We start from the raw sequence: 23,333 nt of genomic DNA on the forward strand, positions 1-23,333 counted from the left end.
AGTCATGTGGGCCAAAGAAAAATCTATAACTATTTGTTGTTCCGCTGGAAGATTGGGATAGCCAGGAAAGGTAGTGACACTAAATAAGCACTCTGATACCAGAGCTTGGTTTTCCATCTGATTCCAGTTCCCCTGATGCTGCTGTCAGTGGGGGTGACCCAAGCTCAGGCTTACAGGGTGGCTCTGAAGCAGCACTTGTACGAGCAGGGCAGAGATGCTGCAGAAGGAACTTTGCCTCATGGTGCACCCCAAGCCAGAACGGGAACAGTCACAGCAGCCCACCTTCTCCTGTCTGCTGGCCAGCATTGCAACACAGCTGGCACCAGAGCTGACTAGAGCGGTGTCAGAGACACCACAATTGAGCCTTACACCCATTTCAGGCATGAGAACACATCCTTGGCTCTTTTGGTTGTTTATGACACTGAATTGTCTTTGCTGGTTGGCCATGCTGGCTGGGAGTGTTTAGAAAGTGCCATTTAAACAGAGGCTTCTGCAGCGCAAAGTCTTACCAAACCAAACGTTGCAAAGATCAAAGCGTGAGTGTTTCTGGGGATTGCTTCCCGAGACAGAGCACTGCCTCCCTTCGTCCATCCTGCCAGCTCCCAGCCCATACAGCTCCTGGCCTTTGAGCCCAGGTAAATGGCTCTGAATGCCAATCTGTACACCCTCTGCCAGCAATGTGTTTGTGCATGGTTCCTCCTTGATGCTTGGTCACCTCTTGGTCCTAGGACATGGGTTCTTAAATTGGGATATGCACTGCCCTGGAGATAACACAGCTTCAAAGCAGTGTGCCAGTCAAATACAGAAACTCATCATCTTTCCATCAGGGGGAGATGGGGAACAGCTCTTCAGGCGATGTCTCCTCCTGTGCCTAAACACAGCCCAGCACCAAAACCAGGATTCTCATGGAGTCACAGACCCTTCTCACCATGGTGGTGCTGGGCATACTGCGCCCTGCAGGGCCCCTTGGTTGCAGCTTGCCTGTGAGCAGTAAAAGGGTCTGCTTACGATGCACAGGAAAACCAAGTCTTTCTCTAAGAAACAATTACTTAGAGCAAAAACTGTTCTTCATCAAAAACAAAGGTTTCCAGGCTACAGACAGATGTGGTTGAAATTTTTGAATGGAAACGGATTGTAAAAGGCAGAATCTGAAATGAAAGATTTCAGTTTGGGTTTTGTTTTATTTCTGATTTTTCTACAGTGGATCTTAGGTTAACATATGCAGATAATGTATGTAAATTAAATATTGTGTTGTCATGACTTGGCATTTGGTGAATGAAATGTTTTCCCGTAAGCCTAAAGCATTTCAGTCAGTTTGTCTGACATTTTCAACTAAAAATATGTATCGAAATTGGTCTTCAGTAAAATATTTCCAATTTTTTTCTGCTTTTTCCAGTTTGTGACGGACATAAACTGTGCAGAGTTTCAGCAGTGCATCAACCCTTCAGTTCAAGTGTACAACTTTACTTGCTAGTGTCAGGCTTTGGGACAGGATTCTGCCCCAAACGTGAGCTGGTGCAGCTCCCCTGAGATGTGGCTTGCAAGAGGAGAGGCAGCCTGGCCCAGTGCTCTTTTAGTGCCTTGCCCTGGTTCTTCCCCAGCTCAGCAGTAGGCTGCTTTTGTTCGCAGCTCAGAGCTCTGTCACCGGTAGGAGCAACATGCTGTGTGTGACCATATAGCCTGCCAGATCCTTTCTCTGATTTCTTGCCAGCCGGAGAAGTAACAGGGATAACTGTGTGCTGCCAGGTCCCCTCAAAGTGAAAGAAAACAGCATGGTTTTGCATATGCTTCTAGTCATTTATAGGCTATCAATTTCCTCCCTGCCAGCCCTGGGCTCTGCCATCTCCTTTCAGTAGGTCTGAAAGTAAATGGAGCGGGGCTGGAGACCGTGGGCATCAGCTGTCTGGGATTCCTGAACAAAGCTGGGGGGCAGGAGTTGGCAGTGATGGGAGGATCTGTGCACAGAAGAGAAACAGGACAGAGGCAGCAGGCCTGGACCAGATGTGCAAAGGTTTCGAATGTGCGCAAATTAACTGTGGGTATGTTACAGAGTCCAGCAGGGCTTTAATTTTCTCTCAGGCATCTCTCAAACCCATGGCAGGGGCGGTGGACTAGATGATCTTCAAAGGTTCCTTCCAACCCAAACCATTCCATGACTCTATGATTCTATAAGCAGTGGTGGAATTTAGGATTCAGAGAGCTTTTCCCCTAATCCAATATTGCCTCTCCTTAGACTTCCAGCTGACGCTTTGCCAGGATATGCAGGGCCAAATACACCTTGCACAACCTTTGGTGCAATTAAAGGAAGGATGTGGATGACAGTGGTTGCACATGTCAACTTCATCTCTACACTGACCTGGTTCCTTAGATCCTGTTCCCTCTCCTGTGTTGTTTCTGCTCTTTCATTGCCTACTTTTCTGTGCAATCCAAGAAGCCATACCTTCCAGGTGGATCATTTACTCTTCCAGGAACATTCCCACAGCGAGTCACTTCTGGTGCCACCATGCAGGCTGGATCAGCAATTCATCATTGTGCTCCCATTACTTCCTCCCATGTTAAAGGTGCAAGTGGCACAGGGGGGCTGTGAAACCTTTTACTGGTCTGAAGAGAAAATCAGTCCTGCACGTTGCAGGGTAAACTGCCTGCAGAGATCTCCTTGGGGGTGCTGGACAGGAGCCTGGAGCAGCCAGGGCAAGCTGTGATGCACAAGCTGCCTTCTCAGGCACTGTGGGTTGCAGAACAGCCCCAGTCTGCTGGCCATGGAGCTTCTGGCTCTCCAGAGCATGCCTTGTGGCCACCCTTGGCTTGCCTTGCCCAGCTTTCTCCCCTTCTGCACTGCTCTTCCTGGGACACAGCTCCGTGCTCCCCAGCCAGCCCTCAGGCAAGCGTGGCTCGTGTCCCAGAGCAGAGCTGGGTAATAGTTTCTCAACACAGCATTTGTCTTTATAAATATCCTGCTGCAAGCAAGGTAAAAGATGCCAACTTGAAAGCAGAGCATTTCCGTGACGCAGTTGATTCCAAGGACATTTGCGTGGGGAATGTGAGGGATGCTCCGGTGGCATTTGTTTACTGTTTGCTGCTCATTAGCTCTTTGAGAAGGCTTTGGCTGGGCAGCAGAGAGGATGGTGCTTCTGGGTTTGCCTTGCCCTGGTAGCTGCACTGGGTGTAAGGAGGAGACCTGCTCCGGGGCAGAGCGAGCTTTCACCTTCCCTGGCAGTAACCTGCCCTGCTCCCAAAGAGGTCAGCAAGCAGGGAGCTGGAGCCTCCACCTGGAGAAGGGCAGGGAATGAACTTGTACTTGGACACAGGGAATGTGAGGCTCTTCCCAGGGATCTAGTGGGGGCCATTTAGTTCCTCAAAATCTAGAAGTTGTTGGGCTGTGAGAAAGCCTGAAGGAAAGTCCTTTCTCCTCTCCAAAGGACATTTGATGCAAGCCTCATTTTTCTTACTTAAAAAAAAAAAAAAGCTCTTTGCTCTCATTCATGACCCAATATTTCTTTTTTAGATCAGAAGACATTTTGTTGCTTTTGATGTGTTCACACTAAGGAAGGTTTATGCTGATCCAGCTCCAAACACTGGCCATCTCTGAATCCCATTATGTGAAAAAAAAATCATTTAAAAACATAATTTTAGTAAGGCTGAGAAGTCCTGTTTGGACACTTCCAAGACTGAAGATGTTTTTTCTTTTCAAATTATTTTTTTTTCTGTAATGATTTCTTTTTAATGTCAAAACTGGAAAAAAAATATTTTTTGCTATTGCTTTAAGGAATTTTGATCAACAGAAAACAATTCTTTCTGGGCTTCTGTTTCATGGAAACCACCAAAAACACGAACTTGCAGAATCATATCGGAAATAAAAAATCCAACACGCAACCAACCCAAAGCAGCCTGGGGCAGTGCCTGCGCTGTCGGGGAGGTGAGAGCAGAGGGGCTGGGTGGAGGCTCTGTCAGGCTCCCCCTTGGCACATTGTTTGAGGCTCTCTGACTCCATCTCAAGCAGCTCTACCCAAAGAGTCACTGGAAGCACCAGGGGACTTCTGTGTCTGCAGGCTAGAGGATGCCGATACCCACCGTGCTCATGATAAGACTTCTTCTTCCCACCTTGTCACAGCACAAGTGATTTCCCCTTCTGTTGCCATGCAGATTTTGGTAACCTGGGAATTAGCAGCCAGGACACTGGGAACCCATGTGCTAGAGCCCTGGAGAAAAGTCTCTAGCAATATATTTAGCAAGATTCAAGCTGTGCAGACCAGACTTCTGAAGATCTGCTGGTGTAGGGATGGGCTTAATCTCACCCTGGCAAACTGGCCTTGGTGGAGTCTTTATTATTGAAACACTGTGGAGATCTCGGATAGGGCCTACACGTGGGGTATGATCTAAGATGACTGATCTATTTTCAAACGTGGAGAGGTGGGAGTAAAAACACGTCCTGCTCTTGCCTATTGCAGTGATACAGGATTGAAATAGGGCTGGTGCCTCCAGATATGGTGGAATGCAAATGAGCTCTTACTGCTTTGATCTCTTTATCTTCCCTTTCTCTTTTTCTTTATGGAGACTACCTTTAACATAGTTTTCAACCTGCAGGCTTTTAGGAAAAATTTCAGCTGGCGCTATGGCTCCAAGTACCATTCTGTCGGCAGCCCCAGCTTTACCCCAAGCAATCCAGGCATTTTGTGGTGACCTTGGAGATTTCGAGATACAGAGGAAAGGAGATAACAAGAACCTTTATGAATCACTCTCGTACAATCCGAAGAATTTCTAAAACCATCATTTATTGCCCTTGGGCTTCTTTTTTAAGGGTGGTTTATTTGTGCTTTTTTTACTGGATGCTAATGAGAGTGGCCAGAAGATAGAGACATTGCTCATCTCCTAGTGATTTCAGCAAGACAAGAGTGCTTCATGCCTTGCAAGAACAGGTCCAGCGTTGGACCTTTCTGGAATAAATATGGGAATTTTGGTGTGGTTTATACCATTCCCACAGAAATCATACTGCTGGACCAGAACTGGGAGGCTTTAATGTGTTATTGTGCAATCAATTAATCAAGAGAACACCCGCTTGTTAGCTTCTCCCCACAATCATCTTAAAAATTTCTGTTCAAGTGCCTGAGTGTAAGGAAGCTCTATTTTATGGTCCAGGAACTCGTATATTCAGCACCAACATTGAGAGGAGCTGGGCTTGAGACCAGGCTGGGAAGAGATCACATTAATATCCTGAACTTCTTGAAAAATGTGAAGATATTGATACAGAAGATCAATTTAGGGCTTGAGAAGATAGTCACCATTTGGGATTCTTAGTAGCTTATCCAAATATGAAAGAAGCTGAGAGCCCACAGTGTACTCTACCACTGAGTCCCTGAAGGTCTCCCCTTGAACCTCGCACCAGGCTTACAGAAACCTTGTAGAGCAAATATCTGCTGCTACCACTGTACTCTCATGGCACAAGGACACATGCTTCCATCATACTGAGTGAGAGGGACCCATGGAGAGCACTTTAGGTGACTGAAGCTAACGACCAGACTTTCTGCTCCTTCAGAGTAAAGAAAGAAATGGCTAGGGAATGTCTTCGCCCAGCCCCGTGATTGCCTCCAAGAGAGCAGTGTCTCTCTGCTGTCATGTGCACTTCACAGATCTGGAACCAGATGCACATCGGGCTCTGAAAGTTATGTGCTTGACCTCAGCCAAAACCATATCGCTGCAGATTTCATCTTCAAACCCTCCTGGCTGAGCAGCCACAATCTCACTGTGCTACTCTAGCGTGGCCTCATCCTGTGTTGCTTTAGGTCTGTTGACATCCGCTGGTGCTAATTTATAGAGTGCATCTCTGGGGAAACTCTTTGCCTATAGCTTGGGAAGAGGTTTATGGGAAGGGATCATCTCTCCCCAGTTTTGTGGCTAGCTTTTAGACACCTTGAGTCCAAGGGAGGCATCTATCCTTCCATCCCTAGAGGTGCATACTGGGGACAATGCTTAGACCTACCTCAGACGAGTATTGAAGGACGCCCTTTATGCAGGCCCCCATATTGTAACTTGAAAAACCTCCCTTTTGGCCTAAGAGCACACACTGCAAGGTCCCACAAGGAGAAGTCCCACCTTCACCGGAGCAGGACAGAGCCCGGTGGGACCATGCTGCTCCTGGCAGGGACATCCCTGGCTCCACGTTTTGGAGCACCACCACCACAGGCTGGCATCCCACCTGCCTGAGCAATTATGCCAAAGATAAATTCCTTTGATCTTTAAATCTGGTATCATTCCTGAACTAAAACACTTTAGCGCCCATCTCATAGCGCTGGTAGAGGCAATTGCAGGCAGCCTTACTGGAGTACCCAAAGCATGCAGTGTGTCACATCACTTTTTGGTAAGGAAGATCAGCTAATCAGTGAATAATCAAAGCTTGTTCATGAAAGAAGGCGACATCAAAGCAAATAATTTAAGGAACCCCTCGAGGGCCAGAGTTGTAAGGTCTGAGGCTGAATCACATGGGCTCAGTTTCCATGAACTGTGTCTCAGTTTTCCTGCAGGTACAAGTTAGAAATGCTTACAATAAATGTTTAGAATTAGTTGGGGAAGGAGGGGGGTAGGGGGGTGTTAAATCACACTAATTATAGCCCTGATGGCTTTGGTGCAGTGCCATTGGAAACCATAGGTAACTTTAACACCTAATGCAAGATGTGCTCCATGGGTGAACGTTGGTGGTACCAGAACCACATTTCGGTTCTGGGAACTTGTGTCACTTCACTGTCGGCATTTCGTACTACACACAGCCACACAAAACGACCCGAAGCAAAAGGTTTCCTGCTTTTATTTGGTAGCTTGCAGAGAGGACAGACAGGCCAGCTGCTGGGGAAAGAGGAGAAGGAAAGCTCTGGGGCAGGGAGTGATAGCTTGTCCCAGTGCAATGCAGCATGGCCTCATGAACTCAAAGAGAAGCAACTGGACAGTTCCTCTGCTGGCCCTCCTTTGCAAGCCTGCATGAAGCTGAAGCACCCGGTTTCCTCTTCTACCTTTCTGATGCTGAGTTTAAGGGACTTTGGGATCTGAATAATGTTTACTGTGGGTTCCTGTAGTACCTGCTGTGGTATGGTTCCTAGCTGTTTGGTGGCTTCACCAGTGCAAATGGCAATAGCCATGCTTAGATACCAGTAACCCAACACTGGTATGACTTCAGTAGATGCTAGTGAAGAGAGAGCTGTTTTGTAAAGCCAAAGTCATTGGCAGACCTGAGAAAGGTCAGAGGAGTCTGTCATCCATGTAGCCCATGAATCCCTAACCCGTCTGCCAGATGTTGCTGAAAAAGAAAATACCCAGCAAGGTTCAAATACCGTGGGTTCCTTTTAAAATGAACCGAATGTGGCTGCTGAAGTAACCACCCCCAAACACTTGAAGAGATAAATAGCTTCCCTGATTACCCTGACAGGAAGCATTTCCACTCTTACATGCACTGGGGATGTACATAACACAAGAGACATTACTAAGAGGAAAAACATGAGCTTGGGAAAGCACAGCAATAAGTCAACAACATCTTTACGTGAGTAATAAGTCAAACATTTATTCCCACAACACTGCAGGCAGGAATCCTGTGCCTCTGCTTTCACACAAGCATGGACAGTCTGTGGAGAAACATCTCGTGCTTTTGTGGCTAGCAAAATCACTGAGTCCAGGACCATGCTCAGGAAGTTCACTTCCAGCCCTCGGAGGCACTCTGTCTTCCTTCACATCAGCTGTCCTCGCCCCATCCCCTCTGTGCTGTCCTCACACCAGGGCCACTCCAGCACACCAGCCCAGGCGGGATGTCCACTGCTTCAGGTGCCGCCATGGGACCCCTGTGGGTATCACAGTGGAGAATTAATGGTAAACGCAGTCCTGAAGCTGATTCTTTTATTTGCTTCACCTTTCATTATCAAGCTGTTCACTTCCAAGGTGTGCACTACAGAACTCCTCTTGTTAGTACTGCAAATATAGATGCGTTGTGCTTGAGTCCTGCAGGAGAACCACAAACAACTATGGCATCCAAACACCCCAAACATGAGATATTATTAAATAAAATGACCCAAACTCTTCCCTGTGCTGTGCCACAGGCTGTCCATGCTGGCTGCTGTCCCCAGGAAAGGACTGGCACCCAGCTGGCACTTACACAACATCGGAAAAGTATCTTCTGTGGGGAGCAAGGAGCATTCCCTACACTGCCAGCTGAAGGCAACTTGAGGAATAGGCCTCCGAATTTCAAGGAGACCTTGAACATTTCAGATCTGTGTTTTGTTTCATAGCCTTTCATTTTATGCTATTTTTCATTATTTTTACATTGTTTCACAACATGTCAAAACATCAGACTGATTCATTACAACATAAACAAGAGACACTTTGATGTAGAAAAAAAAGATGTTTTAATGGGTGCTAAGTAGCAACTGCCCTTAGGGATTTAAAAATAAAAATAGAAGCAGAACAAAATAGTATTTTAACCCTTCTATTATACCACAGGATCATCTGAATACAGAATGTAGAGTTGCATAGGGAACAATATGGACAATAACTTTATTTTTGCATTCATTCTGACAAAAGGTCTTTGAATTCTCTTTTTTATTTTTAGGGATTTTTCCACCACTTCTTTGAAAAGGAGAAAAGTTATAAGGAAAAAAAATATATAATCTTTGCCTGGAGTATCTTCAAATAGCACTCATGCAAGTGCATGGTTTTGTCACAAGACACATCTCCAGAGAAACCGTAAAGGGAGATTTTAGATCTTCCTCATGTCTCACATGTTGGGTCTGCAGCATCTCAGTTAAAATGATGATGTGCAGATCACATCATGTTAAATTTGTGCAGATAGCAGCCAGCTCAGAGAGGTCCCTCTGGTACTGCAGGGGTTTGCTAAGGGTAGCTTTTCTCCTTCATGCTTCTAGCTTAGCATCAGTCCTTGTCCTTTGTACAAATCCTTCATGCATTTGTCCAAAGGCAAGGAAAATTCCTACAGGTTTGTGAGATTTATTGGAGGAAGAATAAAGTAAAATGTCTTTTTTTTTTTTTTTTTCTTTTCTTTTATGTGTGTGCCTTGTTATTGTTACATCACAAGAGAGGGACCTCTCTGTCTCTGCCTCTTAGACTAAGACTGATGGAGCCAGGCGCTGTCCCATCTGTACACAATGATCAAAAATAGCCCCTTCCACTTCACAGGAATCTACCCAGAGCCTTAGATGACATTTGACTCGGATTGCTTTGCTTGGTAGGGGATATGGCTCATTCAGTTCCCTCTGGTTTTAACTCTGCCAGCTTTTAATTCAGCCTCATTTTTCCTCACAGCTTTAAAACCTGGTGATCACTTGCAGTTATCTGGACACAGCTTGCTCAGACTTGTTTAATAAGCATGGTTTTCTTCACTGTCAGCTGCCCACGAGGGCAGGGTTGCAGCAATTTAGTATCAGACCCCCTAAAGAGGCGCAGAACCCAAAAGCATCCTCATTTTGGTTGTTTGTTTGTTTTCCCCAACTACCAACTAGCCTAATGCACTGTTTGCTGCGGACTTTGCTACTCTTATATCCTAAAATGAGGACAGGGCTCGTGGACCCCATAGGTACTGGCACTGCCTCCTCTGTGAGGGTCTGTCTGACCCTAAGCAGGTGGGGTAAGCCTTTAGCGAGAGATCTCAGAGCCTGAAACAGGCACAAGCACACGGATTCCCCCAGCCCCCTGAATTCAAGCTTTGCCATCCACGAAGCAGACCTAGGTCTCATTCCTGATTTTTTTTTGGTGTGATTTTTTTTTTCCAGTTTCCAGCTGGCCTCTCCAATAGGATATACCCAATTTCAATGGCTTGCTGTCTCCTCAAAAGCAGCTCTGTCTCCAGACACTCCCGGGGGTGGCTGGCATGACCACTGGCCACAGAAATACACCTTTGGGCCCAAGGACATGCATTCCCACTCAGGCATCACTGGGCTTCCTGTCCACCGTCCAAAATGTGTGAGACACTCACACGCCTTGTGCTGTTAGGAAATGTCATAACTTGCTCCATAACCTGCAGAAGCCCAGGAAGGCCACCCTGGAGGAATAAGTGTCTCTCTCAAGTGTTATTCCTTTCCATACTCCTTTCCATCCCTTTGCAGGCAGAGCCTGGGCTGTGATACTAATAATTAAAATAATAATAATAATAATAATAAAGCTAATATATCAAGAAGCTATAATAACAGAAGCTAATGCTTTTCAGTTTGCAGGGGTTTCTCCACTGAAGTGCTTTCCCTCTTAACAGAGAGGGGACACAGAGCCTGGCATAGGGATTTGTTCTGTGCAAACCACAACATGACTGATCTGAGACTTTTGTCTTTCTTCCCCCAGAGACCTGAGCATGAACAACATCAGCCAGCTGCAGCCCAGCACCTTCCGACACCTGCGCTTCCTGGAGGAGCTGTAAGTACGGAGCGGCCGCATGCAGAGCCTGGGGTGGGGATGTGCTGGAGGGTGCCTGGGGCTCGGGCAGCAACCCCCAGAGTTGCCACTGGAGCCACTGGCTGAGATGGAAGGAGGCTGGGTGCTGGAGGGGGTTAATTGCTACTCCAGCTGTAGGGGTTTGAGTGGGGATATTACCATTAGGCTATGCTGCACGTGCTAGATGCCAGAATAAAAGAACAAATCCATTATGCAGAAATGATCACTGTACCCCAGAGCAGGGCTAGAAAGCAGGGAGCTTCATTCACCCTTCTCCATACAGGGTCCCCTCCTTCAGATCAAAGCCATGACGGGTCCTGGGCGTTTTTTCTAGGTAATAGAAGTCCAAAAAAATCAGCTCCAGAGGCTGGGGTGTCCCGTCGTGCACCAGTGTGCGCTGAGGTCTGAGCAGGCACACTCAGGCACAGCAGCAAGCACAATCCCAAGGGATCGGCATGTGGCTGTGTGTCAGTGAAGGAGTGGCCCCACTTCTGAAAGTGTGAAATTAACCACCGGCATTAGCAACCACTGGAATCCCTTGGGAGCCCCAAAAATGAGAGCCTGGGGGGCAAAAGTTTGAGGTTGGCCATTTCTTCATGGGTAAATTGCACCTGTATGGTCTTATTCCACTTGACCATGAGAAACACCTCCAGGTGTTGTTCTCATGCTCTTGCTCCTTTCAACACAATAGATTCTGCTGGAAAATGCAGTTTCTTCAAAACATTATTATTGCATAGCATGAAATACTAATATTAATGTTGCATTTGATGTATGTGTTGTAAACTTACTGTGTATATAACACTTACAACAGTTTAACGTCTGAATGAGACACTTTGACCTTACTGAATCATTCCTCGCAGCCAACACCACGGGCGACATGGACTTTTCAAAAATAGTAGTTTCCAAACTGTCAGAATTTCTTACAGAAAACTTGTCTGCACTGCCTGGAAAGGAGGCATCTTGCAGAGAGGGAACAAACACTGCCCCGTGCACTCTGTTACCTCTGCTCCTGCTCTTGGCAGCAGTGGAGCAACCCGGAATGGCCAGCCCCCTGTAATGCTGTGCAGTGGCACTGATGGGCACAAGGCTGCATGCTCTGTACAGCCTCTGCACAGCCTTTGCTTCTCTGAACATTTGGTATTGACAAAAGAGACCAGACCAGATACCAACATTCGTTGTTCTCATAACAGGTCAAATCTCCTACTTATCAGATCATACTACAGGTTTTTAGCTTCAAATGCTCTTGCAAATCATCTTCATGTGTCTATATCTGGTATTCATTAGACTTGTAAGGACCCCAGCTACCTGAATTCCCCATCCTATTAGCACTTTACAGACTGAGCAGCCATCATTTTTATCCTCCTTTAGCTCTGCAGCTCAGGCTACCCCGGGAGGTGCATTTTCCAAGGTCTTGCATCCATCTTGCAGCCTTCCTCTTTCATTTTGTCAACATCTGTGTTGAAGCATGGACACCCAAGGCATTCACTGGGGATAGTACAGATTCTCACACACACAGACCGTGTTCTCTGTTGTATACAATTAACGGTTGTCTTGCTGCAAGCAATCATGTCCTGATTACATGTCATGTACAAACAGAACAGTCTCAACCAGCAATGAATAAATATTCATTGACTCCAATAGAGCCAGCTTCCCGCAGCCAAAAATAATTATGTATGAAGCAGATGAGGAGGAAAAATTTAAACAGGAAAATCTGAAAAATAATTGGAAGTTGTTAAAGAACATTTTACTAGAGGTTCAAAATGCCACACAACTCCTCATTTGGAAAGCAAAGGTATTTTGAGTAGGAAAAAACACCACAGTTAGGAGAAAAAATGGAAACTGCAACAATATATATCTATTCATATCCAATTCATACTTAAATTTGATAGCAATAATATAGTTATCTTAATTATAGAAATCAACTGAATTATATGAAATCAATAAAGGAAAGAAGGATTTTTATGTAGTATCAGAAAATAAAAGTGATCCTTTCAACATCAGCATCTAGACAGCAACTGTGTATGCATATATATTATTCATACAGCTGTCATGGACCAGTGAGACAACTTACCTGGCATTTCCCTGCTCTTTTCACTTACGTTTTTACCAAAACTTCATCCCAAAACATTACATCAGGACCTTCACATTCAGGATGGGATCACTCCCATGCCAAGATGAGCACAAGAATCAAGCAAACAAATTCTATCTGTTTGCACATCCCCAACTGAAAGTTGCTCAGCTTTCAGAGCTCAAATCTCTGCAGATCTCATCTACTCTGAACATATCCCCTTGGATCTGGCAGGGTGAACTGTAGCACAAGACCAAGTCTTCTGTGCACTCCCCCCATGGAAGAACCGCCCATGCTGGAGCTTACTGGGTCGGTGAAGACCAGAAATGGCCTTAGAGTCCCAGCCTGCCTCATACCCTGCTATGTTCCCTTTTACATCCATGATAAACTAAGAAACAGGCTTGAGGACTCAGCAACTAAAGAGAAAAAATGCAAAATTCAACTCAGAGTGAACCAAAACTGATGCTCTGAGGCTTTAGTCAACCCCAAAGAGTTCCTTGGACCTGAAATAAAATATTCTGTTTCATTTTTTGATTGCTTCTTAACATTTACTCTTTTACTTTGAGTCAAACTTGAAAAGAAAAAGTCATTTCAAAATGAAAACTGAAAAGCTTTATTGCAAAGGTGCCTTAAAAAGTGCTTAAAAAAAAAAAAAAAAAAAAAAAAAAAAATCACAGGCTCTTCAGCCAAAAATAGTTGCCAAATTCAACACAGATTTTCAAACTCCTTTTCAGGTCCCCTGGAAACTCTTGTATGTTAGGGGCATTTTTACCTTCTAATCCTCAGAGATGTCTGAAAGACCCCTTTTCACTCCTGGCCCTTGAACCCGTACAGATCTGTCACCTCCGTCCTTTCTGGTAGTCAGAGACAGTCCATGTTCCTCTGCCTCCTCCATGAGCTCTTTATAGCTTCTCTCCTGCTCTGCTGCTGCCAGTCTTCTTTCTCATTAGATCTAGCCCCTTGCTGCAGGGTCCCAGTACTTGGAGAAGAGCTAATGTCTTAACACATCTCCTTTTACTGTGCCTCCTCTTTCTGTGCTTCAAATTTAGCACCATCTCCGGCTCCCCATGAAGGCAGAATTTCATGGAAGTAAGAGATCAGCCAGACTCAAGGCTCAGCTTATGCTCTGGGCTGGTCAGCTGTGGTTCATGTGAGGAACAGGAGTAGTGGGAGGGGGAAAGAAAGCTGCCAAAAGTGGTCGATGAAGCCTGTGCATCCCACTGATGCTGAGGATGAATGTGCCAGGCTGCACAGCCTGCAAGCTGCTGTGGAGCACTGTGGATGAGGGTTGCTGGATACAGGTGAGCCCCAGCTGGAGGGTTGTAAGCAGGGGGCTGCAGCGTGAAGGCCACACCATGATGTCCAGACAGCCTCTGGCCCCTGCATTGGCCCAGCTCCCCCCAGAGACCAAAGGCTTATGTCTCACAGGCAATCAGAGGCAGCACAGTGCTTGTGGCACAGATGAGGGCACCAGGACTGCTCCAGCTCAAACCTCTCACTCACTGTGTGGTCTTGGTGAAAGGATTTTCCCTGCCAGTGCCTCTATTTACCCATCCTTTCAGCGACGGGAAAGGGCCTCTCAGGTGTGCCGGGACCTGTTAGTCATTAATTCGCACTGCAAGCTGCTCAGGAAGGTGTTGCGGATGCAATTAGCCCTCAGGTTCAGAGGCTGCCAAGAGACCGGATTCTTCAGTCTAAGCTTGCTTTGAAAATGTGCCACCACTGAGGACCCCTCTCCGAGGGCTGTGACGGGGCTGTGCTGGCTGTCAATCAGTCTGCACTCCTGGCTGCGAGGCTTCCTCTGCTCCCTGGCACCTCCTGCCTCCAGCAGGGGACACAGCAGAGGCCAGAGAGGGTGTGGGGACACCCACCAGTCCTTTCCCTCTGCTACAGAGGTGTTCAAACGTGGGCCTCACACAGACAGGGAGCAGCCTGGAGTTTAGTGTTTCTCCTCTTTGTTTCTCTCCTTTTCTTTTTTTTTTTCTTTCTTTTTTTTTTTTTTTCTCTTTTCTTTCTTTCTGGCAGCAGGAAGAATGTTTAAAGTTGCTAATAAATTCCAGTTAATGAAGCCTGAAAAGCCAGAGCTGGGAGCCAAGAGAAACAAGAGCAATCAGTACAGAAGGAATAGAAAGAGGATCTTGAAAGCCAGCCTGGGAATAATAACATGTTGAAATGTGTTCGCCGGCAAGGGCTTTGTTACCGCGCTTTGAATCCAAACACGAGAGCCTGATGCCAAGAAGAGAAACTGCAGCCAAAGGCAGGTGTTCATTGCCATTCACCTCCTGCTCCAGGGCACAGCGGCAAGATCAGACCCCTTCCCAGCCACTGGCTCTTTCACCTGCCTCTTCGCAGGCCCTGAGGGCCGAGGGACTCACCGTCACGGGGAGTGCCGTGCCTCTGCAGTGCTTCACTTACAGCAGGCGCAGGACCCATGGCCTCCCCTTGCAGGCTGTTCCCTTTCCCAGGCAGCTCTTGCAGCTCAAGGGACTGGAGGCCAAGAAGCAGCATAAAAGCGAAACGGAATGAAATGCAAGCGTGTTTGCTGGCAACGTGAACAGAGTCAGCACTCTCCTCCTCCCTTTCCCCCGGGGAAGACACCCCCGTCCCACTCCTCTTCCCTGCAGGTGGATATGCTGATGGAGCTGTCATGGGTTACAGGGCACCAGCACGCCCTGCCTGCTGCTGGAGCTCCCACCACCACTCACATCACCTCCCAGGCACCTGAGCCATCCAGCCTTGAGGGCATTGTCCAGCACAGGGTCTCACCCCAAGGCAACCTCGTTGCTGCGAGAGGCAGCGCTGCGGTGACACTGGGTCTGACCCCTGGAGTGACAGCTCTGCTGTGTCAAGGGGTGCTGACATCGCCGGGCTGTGTTCAAGTGTGCTGGAACAATGGGGAAGTTCCTTTCCTGGGGCAGTGCAGTGACATGCCTAGAGTAGAGTACTCCTGGGAGAGCAGCTTTGGTGTTTTTCCATGACATCACAGGCCGCAGAGGTCTCTGGAGGAGAGAGAAATGCTTGCAGGGCCATGAGCTTGTTGTGATCCCTCCCAGGGCGACAGGACCTTGCTTTGCCATGCTGAGATTTGGTAGCAGCATCACTGCTCCCTTGGTGACTGCATTGCTTGACACAGATCTCCATTTCCAGATGGCTGTGGGCGAGAGGCACTGATCTGTGAGGTACAGGTCCCCTGAATGCTGGTGCACCATGTTTTCCCCAAAATAAAGCTCCTAAGGCACCAGCACGCTGTGACTGAACACAATGCTGTGGCTTTTCTGCAACCCTTTAGAGACCAGCCAGCCAGTCCTGGTTCATCCAGGAATTTATGTTCTCCTGGTTGACATTGCTCCTTGGCAGAGGACAGCACTGGTCATCAATGCAGTGGGTGGGCAACAGCACAGAGAGGTTTAAAGGATAATTCCTTGCATGAAACCTTCCAAAGGTCAGCCCTGTGCAGTCTGGCATGGTGTGGAGGCAGACGTAGGCCAAGGGACCAGTGAGGACAGGAGAGTAGGGCTCCTAAGGGGTTCTCCATTGTGCACATGGACAAATGAATCCAAGTTCATGGATTCACTGAAAAGTCCCAAGTCAACTTCAAAATGTTGTGAAAGTTTAGGGATTTCAGTTCTTTTTCTTTTCCATTAATGCTGGGGATAGAGTTCAGCATTTGAAAAATCCTTGTGAGTGAGGATCTCTGGCCCTAATTTTCCTGAAAATATTCCTCCAAACCACTGACTCTGTCCTGGGGTATCCCAAGTGAGGCACCCAGAGTGGACTCAAAAGTTAAAACTACTCAGAAGGCTTGAAGTGAACAAATCTGCCCTGAAAACCTTGACAGTTTATAACATAAGGGGATGGAGTGAAAGCGTTTAGTGTCCTGTGCTGGGCTGTTCAATAAGGAGTTCTGTCTTATTAAATCTTACTTGGCAAACGAATCCAAACTAGCTTGCATATGAACATTTGTGTGGGCTGAAAACTGGCTTGAGGACCATAAACAAAAGAAACGAATGCCATCAATCTATCGAGTTGGAACAGGCATTTGGTGGGGGCACGGGGGGCAGAGTTAGAAACAGGCCTGCATAGTCTCCTCCTCGAGGATGGAGTAAGGCAGTAAAGACCACGTTAGAGACACCTCCAGGTGATACCACACGAGGACCAGCTGCAGATTCCTGTGTGGGAAGGGAGAGTCCAAGCCTGACTTTTCTCAAATGTACCATGTTTTCACTTGCATGACTTAATTGGCTTCATTCCTGCTTTGCACCAGCACAAGAATAAACTCAGGCACAACATGGAGCCCTTGGTCCCCTGTGCACCTGGGGGATGGCACAATCTCAATGTGATGGCGCTGCTTAGACAGGAGCGCAGGGAGTTTATCTGGGCACAGGTTCTGCCTTGACAATATTAGTGCTTGAGAAATGAACCAGAGCAGGAGATCAAAGAGGAAGGCTGACACGCACAATAAGGATCTGGCAAGGGGAAAATTCCACCGGGATATGGACATACATGTTTGTCCTGTCCTGCCAATGGGCAATGTTCCTGCCTCCTAATGTGAATGATAAGGGCATCATCGTGTTGTCTGAGCGCATGACATGAGCGATCATGCCCAACAAACAGCCTTCGGGCGTGCCATGGAAGTTGTAGCATGACCAAGAAGCCCAAGATACAGGAGGGGGTGGGAGCCTGTGGTAACTGAACTACAGCAACCATGAGGTGGTAAACCATGAGTTTGTTCCAACTTGGAGTGTATTGGGAATGCAGATCAAAGCCTGGAGGAATGTTCCCAGAAATCACTGGAGGGGGAAGAAGGGGGAAACAGAATCTAAAATCCACCAAACATGCAAGCTTTCCAAAGCAAGCCAGCCAACTCTGGCTCCCACCCGCCTTCCACCTGCCCCTTCTCTCCCTGTTCCATCAGTCATTTTCAATCCAAAGCTTTCCCTTCCTTCCAGCTCACCTACCATGTAAGCTCCAGGACAGCCAGACACGCAGCTGAACCAAGTCTGCCTGTCCTAAAGAGAGACCGACCTGAGCATGCTTGGAGCAGAGCTGCTGTGCCATGGGCCAGGTGTAAGAGCAGCTCCCTGTCCCCTGCGTGTTTGGGGCACAAGGGAGTGCTGCCCCTTGGTCCTTCCTTGCAGAGTTAGTTTTCTTCAGGCCACAAAAGGAGGCCACAAACAGAGTTGTCTCAGGGGAAGTCACACTCGCAGCATCACTCCAAATGTTATTTTTCCCTTTTAAATGGGAAGGAAATGATCATTTCAGTGAATTTCCTACAGAATCTCTTTTCTGGAGGTGTGTTTGGGTGCCTGCCTGCTGGGCTGGGAGATTTCTGGATAGTCAGAGTGAGGGGACAGAGGGATCCAAGTGCTAGGGACATTGACAGGTGACAATGAACAGAGGAAGGGCCACGCACACAGGGAGCCTGCTGTGTCTTGGAGCTCTTGTACGAACTGACCCAGGAGCTAACAACACGGAAGCAGGCATTTCTTTATGGTGGCCACTCATCCAGATGGACAGGACACCAGAAAAGCCCTACCCATTCCTGGCCTGCTCTCAGAGAGAGGGCACAGCCACGGCCCCTTACCTGGGACACCTGGCTGCCACCACAACATCATGCTGTACCTCCAGTCCTGGGAAGTGGAGCAAGTCTCCCAAGCCCAGGCTCCCAGACCTGTGTACACATCTCGTCCATGTACCCGTAGGAGAGCAAAACCTCAGCCTGTGTGTATAGGCGCCTCTCACCTCTGGTCTGTGCATGCATACAAGTAAGCACAGCCCATCTTGCACCCCAGCAAGGCTGGCAGCTGCCTTGGGAGGCACATCAAGTGGGGTGGCTGTGGCTGGTGCTTCCCTTTGTGCCTGGCTCAGCACGGGGCTCCACACCTCGGGGAGAGGAGGTAAAGGGAGAAGAGTCAGAGGCCAGAGGTGAGCCAGGGATGCGCCACAGTCTCTGTGTGGCAGAGCCAAGGACAGAAGCAGAGCAAGTGGGGTCTGGCTGCCTTTCCTGAGGCTGGGGGATGCCCTGTGCCTCTAGATTCACCCATGGACAGTGCCCAGTGAAACCTGAAGGCCTGTTGTTCCCTCTTGTTCTGGTTTTCTTGTGGTGCTGAGAAGCCACAAACTGGCCCAATGTGTGTCCCGACAGCAAACCCTATTCCAAGGTCAGGAGCCCCAGCTAGGGCTCCATTCAAGCTCCACACTCCCGTTCTGCTAGCCCTGGAGGTCCCAGCTCCGTTTTGGGTCCTGACAAGGAAGAGTGGGTCCCACAACCGCTTGAACACTCCCAGGAGCATGAACACAAAGGCTCACAGCAGCCAGGAAACAAGTCGAGAAGCACGTGTAACCGTGAGCACATGTGGAGCCCTGCAGCGGAGGCATGGGGGCAGACAGGAGCTCAAGGAGGGGAGGACAGGCAGCCCCCCACAGAGGAGCTGGTGCAGCCTGGCAGGACAGATGCTGGGAGCGGGCTGAGGATGCCGTGCAGGAACACCCCCCCTCCAGGCGAGCGCTCCAGTCTCCTGGACAACACTCCCTCCCATGTGGAAATCAGCAATCAAAAGGAGCAATTACCCCAAATCACAGCCCCCAAGTGACAAATAGCCCAGCCTGCCAGGCAGCTTGCATACTGCAAAGAGGCAGGTTATAACCTGCTCACACACATTAAAGAGACGACCCTGTGCTGTTTATGCTGTCGGAGGCCTAATTACGGGAGTAATTTTCTCTAGATTCCCGAGGGGAGAGACAGGGAGGGAGAGAGCTTGGGCACCCGCACAAGCCTGCTCTGCCATCGGTGAGTGTGACTCCTCAAAAAAGCCCAGATCCTCTCCATGACCTCTGCAGAGTCCTCACTATAATGTGCTCTGCTTCCAGCCTGGATTATGCTGCTCATCGTCAACACCTGTCTTCCTCACAGCCAAAACATCTAAAAAGAAGCAGGCTTTGCCAATGCTAAATGAACACAACATGCTTCCCAGCATCTGTGCCCAGCTTCTTGAATCTGCTTTGGAGTTTCAGAGAGACTGGAGATGTGCCTGGTCACAAATGATGTTCAGTGTCTCCTTTGGGAGATGCAATATTCCAGCCTGAGTCATGAAGACCACAGCAAGTTTCTTACCCTGTGACTATGGAGAAGTCCAACCTTGACATCTGTCTGACCACTTGGCGACCAGAAAGTGAAGCACAAATGCAGTAGTAATTTGGGATAAAGAATCGGGTTGCTGAACCAGTTTTCATGGGTTTTGGCTGATGGGCCTTGGGACTTGGTACATGCTTGTCCTCACAGAAGAAACAGAAGGAGAAGAAGACCTCCTCAGGTCAACCCTAGGCTCAAGAGGCCTGGACTCTGCTCCTGGCTCAACCACAGGGTCCCACCATGGTCTCTCAGGACCACAGTCACCTTCAGAGAAAGGGATGCGAACGGTTTTTTGATACTATTGAAAAATCCAGATCCTTGTTAATATCCCAGCCTACTCTGGACCTTGCTAAAATCTGAGTGCTGTGATCAGATGACACTATGCATCAGTGAATCCCACAGGTTTCCTTGGAGAAATTCTTCCAGCCAGTTGTGTATGCTGTGCCCTGCTCTTTGTGCTGTGACTCTGGTGGTCCCAGTTTGTCTTCCTCTCCTGTCCCTTCACATCCCCCTCTTCCCCAAACCAATTGTCCCTATCCATGTCTTCTCTCCTATGGTTTTCTCCAGACACAGCTCAGCCAAGAACCACTTTTACTTTTTCTGTCCTGGTTTTGGAAGCCATGCTCAGATGATCTGGCTTTATTTCGACATCCACCTGATGTTCCCCATCTCCAGTACCCTCCCCAGTCTCCCCCCACAGCAGTAATACCAAGTTCTCACGTGCTGAAGGAGCTGGGTCTCAGCTGCTACACAGGTCACAGGGCTGGGAATGAGGGAGTGGAAGCAAATCAGGTGGCATCAGGCTTTGATGGACAGGGCAAAAGAGGGCCTGCAGGGTGCAGGAGCAGATCATTTGTGGACAAAAAGCACAGATGAGGGTCCATGATTTAGGGATAATCATCCCAGGACCTATGCATAACCAGAAAACAACTCTCCCCCTGCTCCACTCTCAGTGCCAGGCACCTGGTGTAGAGCAGGGTCTGAGGTTTGGTCAGTGCCCGAAGCTGAGGTCCGTCACAGCCTGTGCTGTAATTTCTGTGGAGCGAGGTCCTCTGTGGGTATGCAGGGAATTACTTCAGCCATGAGCACTCACTGGATGCTGAAAACACTGGATTCAGGTCTGGCAGCAGTAATAATCTATTATTTTCTTTGCCTGTTCCTCAAACTGTAAGAAGGGGTCAAATGCAAGGGTTGCCCAAGCACAAAACTGCAGCCGGGTTTGCAGGTGTCGCGGCATCCTCCCCAAGAGGCAAGACGCATGAATTGCTAAGCCTGCAGACAGGGGACTGCCATTACAAGGATGTTGACACATTACTGGCTCTTCTTTTCACTGCAGACGCCTGTCTGGAAACCAGATCTCCAGTATCCCAGGGGAAGCTTTCTCTGGCCTCTACAGCCTGAAGATTCTGTAAGTAACTAACTCACCGCCCTGTGCGCAGTCTCCACTGCCCCAGCACCCTCGTGCCAGGCACTGGCCTTGTGATGGGACTTGCAGCCCTCCAGAGCAGGACGCAAAGGCACAAGGTGCTGTGATGCCAGCTGTTAAACCCACAGTGGCTAACATGCCCCTTGGTGATTGAGGGGCTGCATCCCCCCACAGGGACCACCACGCACGCCCTGCACTGCTTCCTCGCTTCTGCTATGAGCAGGCCACCTCCAGAGCACAGCCCTCCATGCCATGTGAAAACACGGCATGGGAGAATCTGCAGAGGTTCAAATTTTGTGTAAAAACTCACCAAACCCCCTCATGTGGCATCCCTCAGATGTGGTGGCTCCAAAGTGATCTGCCCCCAGAAGAGTGGGATGCTTGGGCAGCCCAAGCTCAGCCTGCCCAGAGGGGGACCTGTGCAGCTGGGTCCAGGAGCAATGCAGCCATCGGGGCCATGCCTGAGCACTGCCTGCCCCAGTAAATGAAGGCCTCAGAGAGGCCACCCACTTCTGTCCATCCTGTGGGGAAGGGCTGGGGCTTCTTACACCCTTGGGAAGCTCTGAGTGTTGTCCTACGGGCCAGGGGTGTCTCACTGCTCCTGGAGCTTTCTGCATCCATGAGACAGTCCCGCAGGGCCTGTGCAGGGTATTCAGCTGGGAGTCCCTCTTCCTCCCTTTCAGGCACCATCTTAAAAAAATCTCCTGCAATAAACATTTCATCCCCAAGGGGATGTTTTGAACTCAGCCGCAATATGAAATTGTTGTAGCCGGTCCAGTTTATACAGAGTGAGCAGGTACAAACCTGCTCCCAGGATTAGAGAGTATAGGGCTGTTTACTACGTCTTCTGAAGATGTAAAGTATGAATCCTGCCCTAAATCTCAGGGCTTAGAGATTTATCCATCCCCTGCATTAGGCAACAAATCAAAGGAACTGAGGAAAAACCGCAGCTCTCCCACCCAATTTCAACAAGAGGAACTTTCTACTCCAGGAACTCAGGAGCTTTTAAAGCCGCTTTTGATCAATTTCTATTTGTGTCAGGCCCAGGTAACTACCTATTGATGCAGAATATAAGAGTGATGCCTCCCATCCGGTGCCAGCAGGGCTCCCTGCAGGTTGCAGTAATGAGAGGAGTGTGTTGCCTCTGCCCGCTGCCAGCCTGAGATGGGCTCACAGACACCAGGAGGAGCAGGTTGGTGAGCGACCCTATTGCAAGGAGAGGCCTGAAGCACTGGAGACAGAGGCAGAGCTGAAGCTGGAGACCTCGTACCTCAGGACAAAACACCTTGCTCTCAGCCAGGCTGAGCACAGCGCACAGGGTGACCACCGGGCTGTCATACCAACCCTCTGGCTGCAGGGCTGCCCTAAATTTACACCACTGCCATGGGCTCTCATTTAGAGAAATCCCTGCTTCTGAAAAGCAGGGCACTGCCAGCCCTCATTTCACTGGGAGATTTTCACTTTACAAAGCCTCTGATTCTTTTCTGGTTTTCCAGGCTTACAGGGGTATATGTTGTGCTGCCACGTGCACTTGCTCTTATTGCTGTCTGTAACAGTACCAAGGTCTCCACAGGACTGAGGTCACTGGTGGACCTAGCTATTAGTGCTTTGCAGTCCCTATTCCTCTAGGAACAGCACTCACCTGCATTCATATCCCTGTCACCACGACAGTGAGGCCAGCATTGAGGGATGTGGAGAAGATAGGCTGGACCCATGCGATCTGCTGGAACAGGACTAGAAAGTTTTCCAGGACAGCATCCAGCTTATTCACATCAGGAGGGCTCTCGGTAAGGTTGAGGACTCTCACTGATTTCTTCTGCTCAGCAAAAAGGAAAAGCACGATGTGCTGAAGGGGGCAGGTGAAGGCCGCCTGCTCTGATCTCCTTGGAACAAGAGTGTGTGTGTAGGGTGCCTACAACAGCAGCACCACAAACTCATTTGGTAGGGGAATAAAAATTACCAAAGCCTCCTGTAGGAAAAGGTGTCTGGTTGTTGGAGGGAATACAGAGCAGAGCCCGGAGAGAGACCGTGGTGCTGTCCTACCCTGATCCCATGCTCTGGGAGTGAGCAGAAAGTCTTGCTCCCCCTTCCCAAGCCATTTCTCTGCCCTGTCTTCCCTCTCTGTTCTTCTTAGCTCCCATCCAAGCCTAATGTTTCCTGAGAGCAAGGTCTCCCTGGTGAGAAGGCTTTCCTGAGATCTCCCTCTGACCCAGCACTTTGAAAAAGAGAGCAGCTTCAATCCAACAGGACCTAGCAGAAATGTGAGGCTAATTGGAAAGTGCAGTGATTTATAA

General features: G+C 48.6%; 1 protein-coding gene across 1 annotated transcript in view; it reads left to right on the forward strand.

Moving 5' to 3' along the window:
- The window catches only part of LGR6 (leucine rich repeat containing G protein-coupled receptor 6), a gene marked incomplete at both ends in the record, with an annotated part of 124,434 nt that overhangs the window by 34,934 nt on the left and 66,167 nt on the right, over positions 1-23,333 (forward strand). Inside the window, 2 exons of the mRNA XM_084301711.1 lie at positions 10,324-10,395; positions 20,950-21,021. Of these exons, the coding sequence (XP_084157837.1) occupies positions 10,324-10,395; positions 20,950-21,021 (144 nt within the window). The remainder of the gene's footprint in view (positions 1-10,323; positions 10,396-20,949; positions 21,022-23,333) is intronic.

This window comes from Netta rufina, assembly GCF_964035555.1.
Source record: "Netta rufina genome assembly, chromosome: 26".
Classification (NCBI taxonomy): Eukaryota; Metazoa; Chordata; class Aves; order Anseriformes; family Anatidae; genus Netta; species Netta rufina.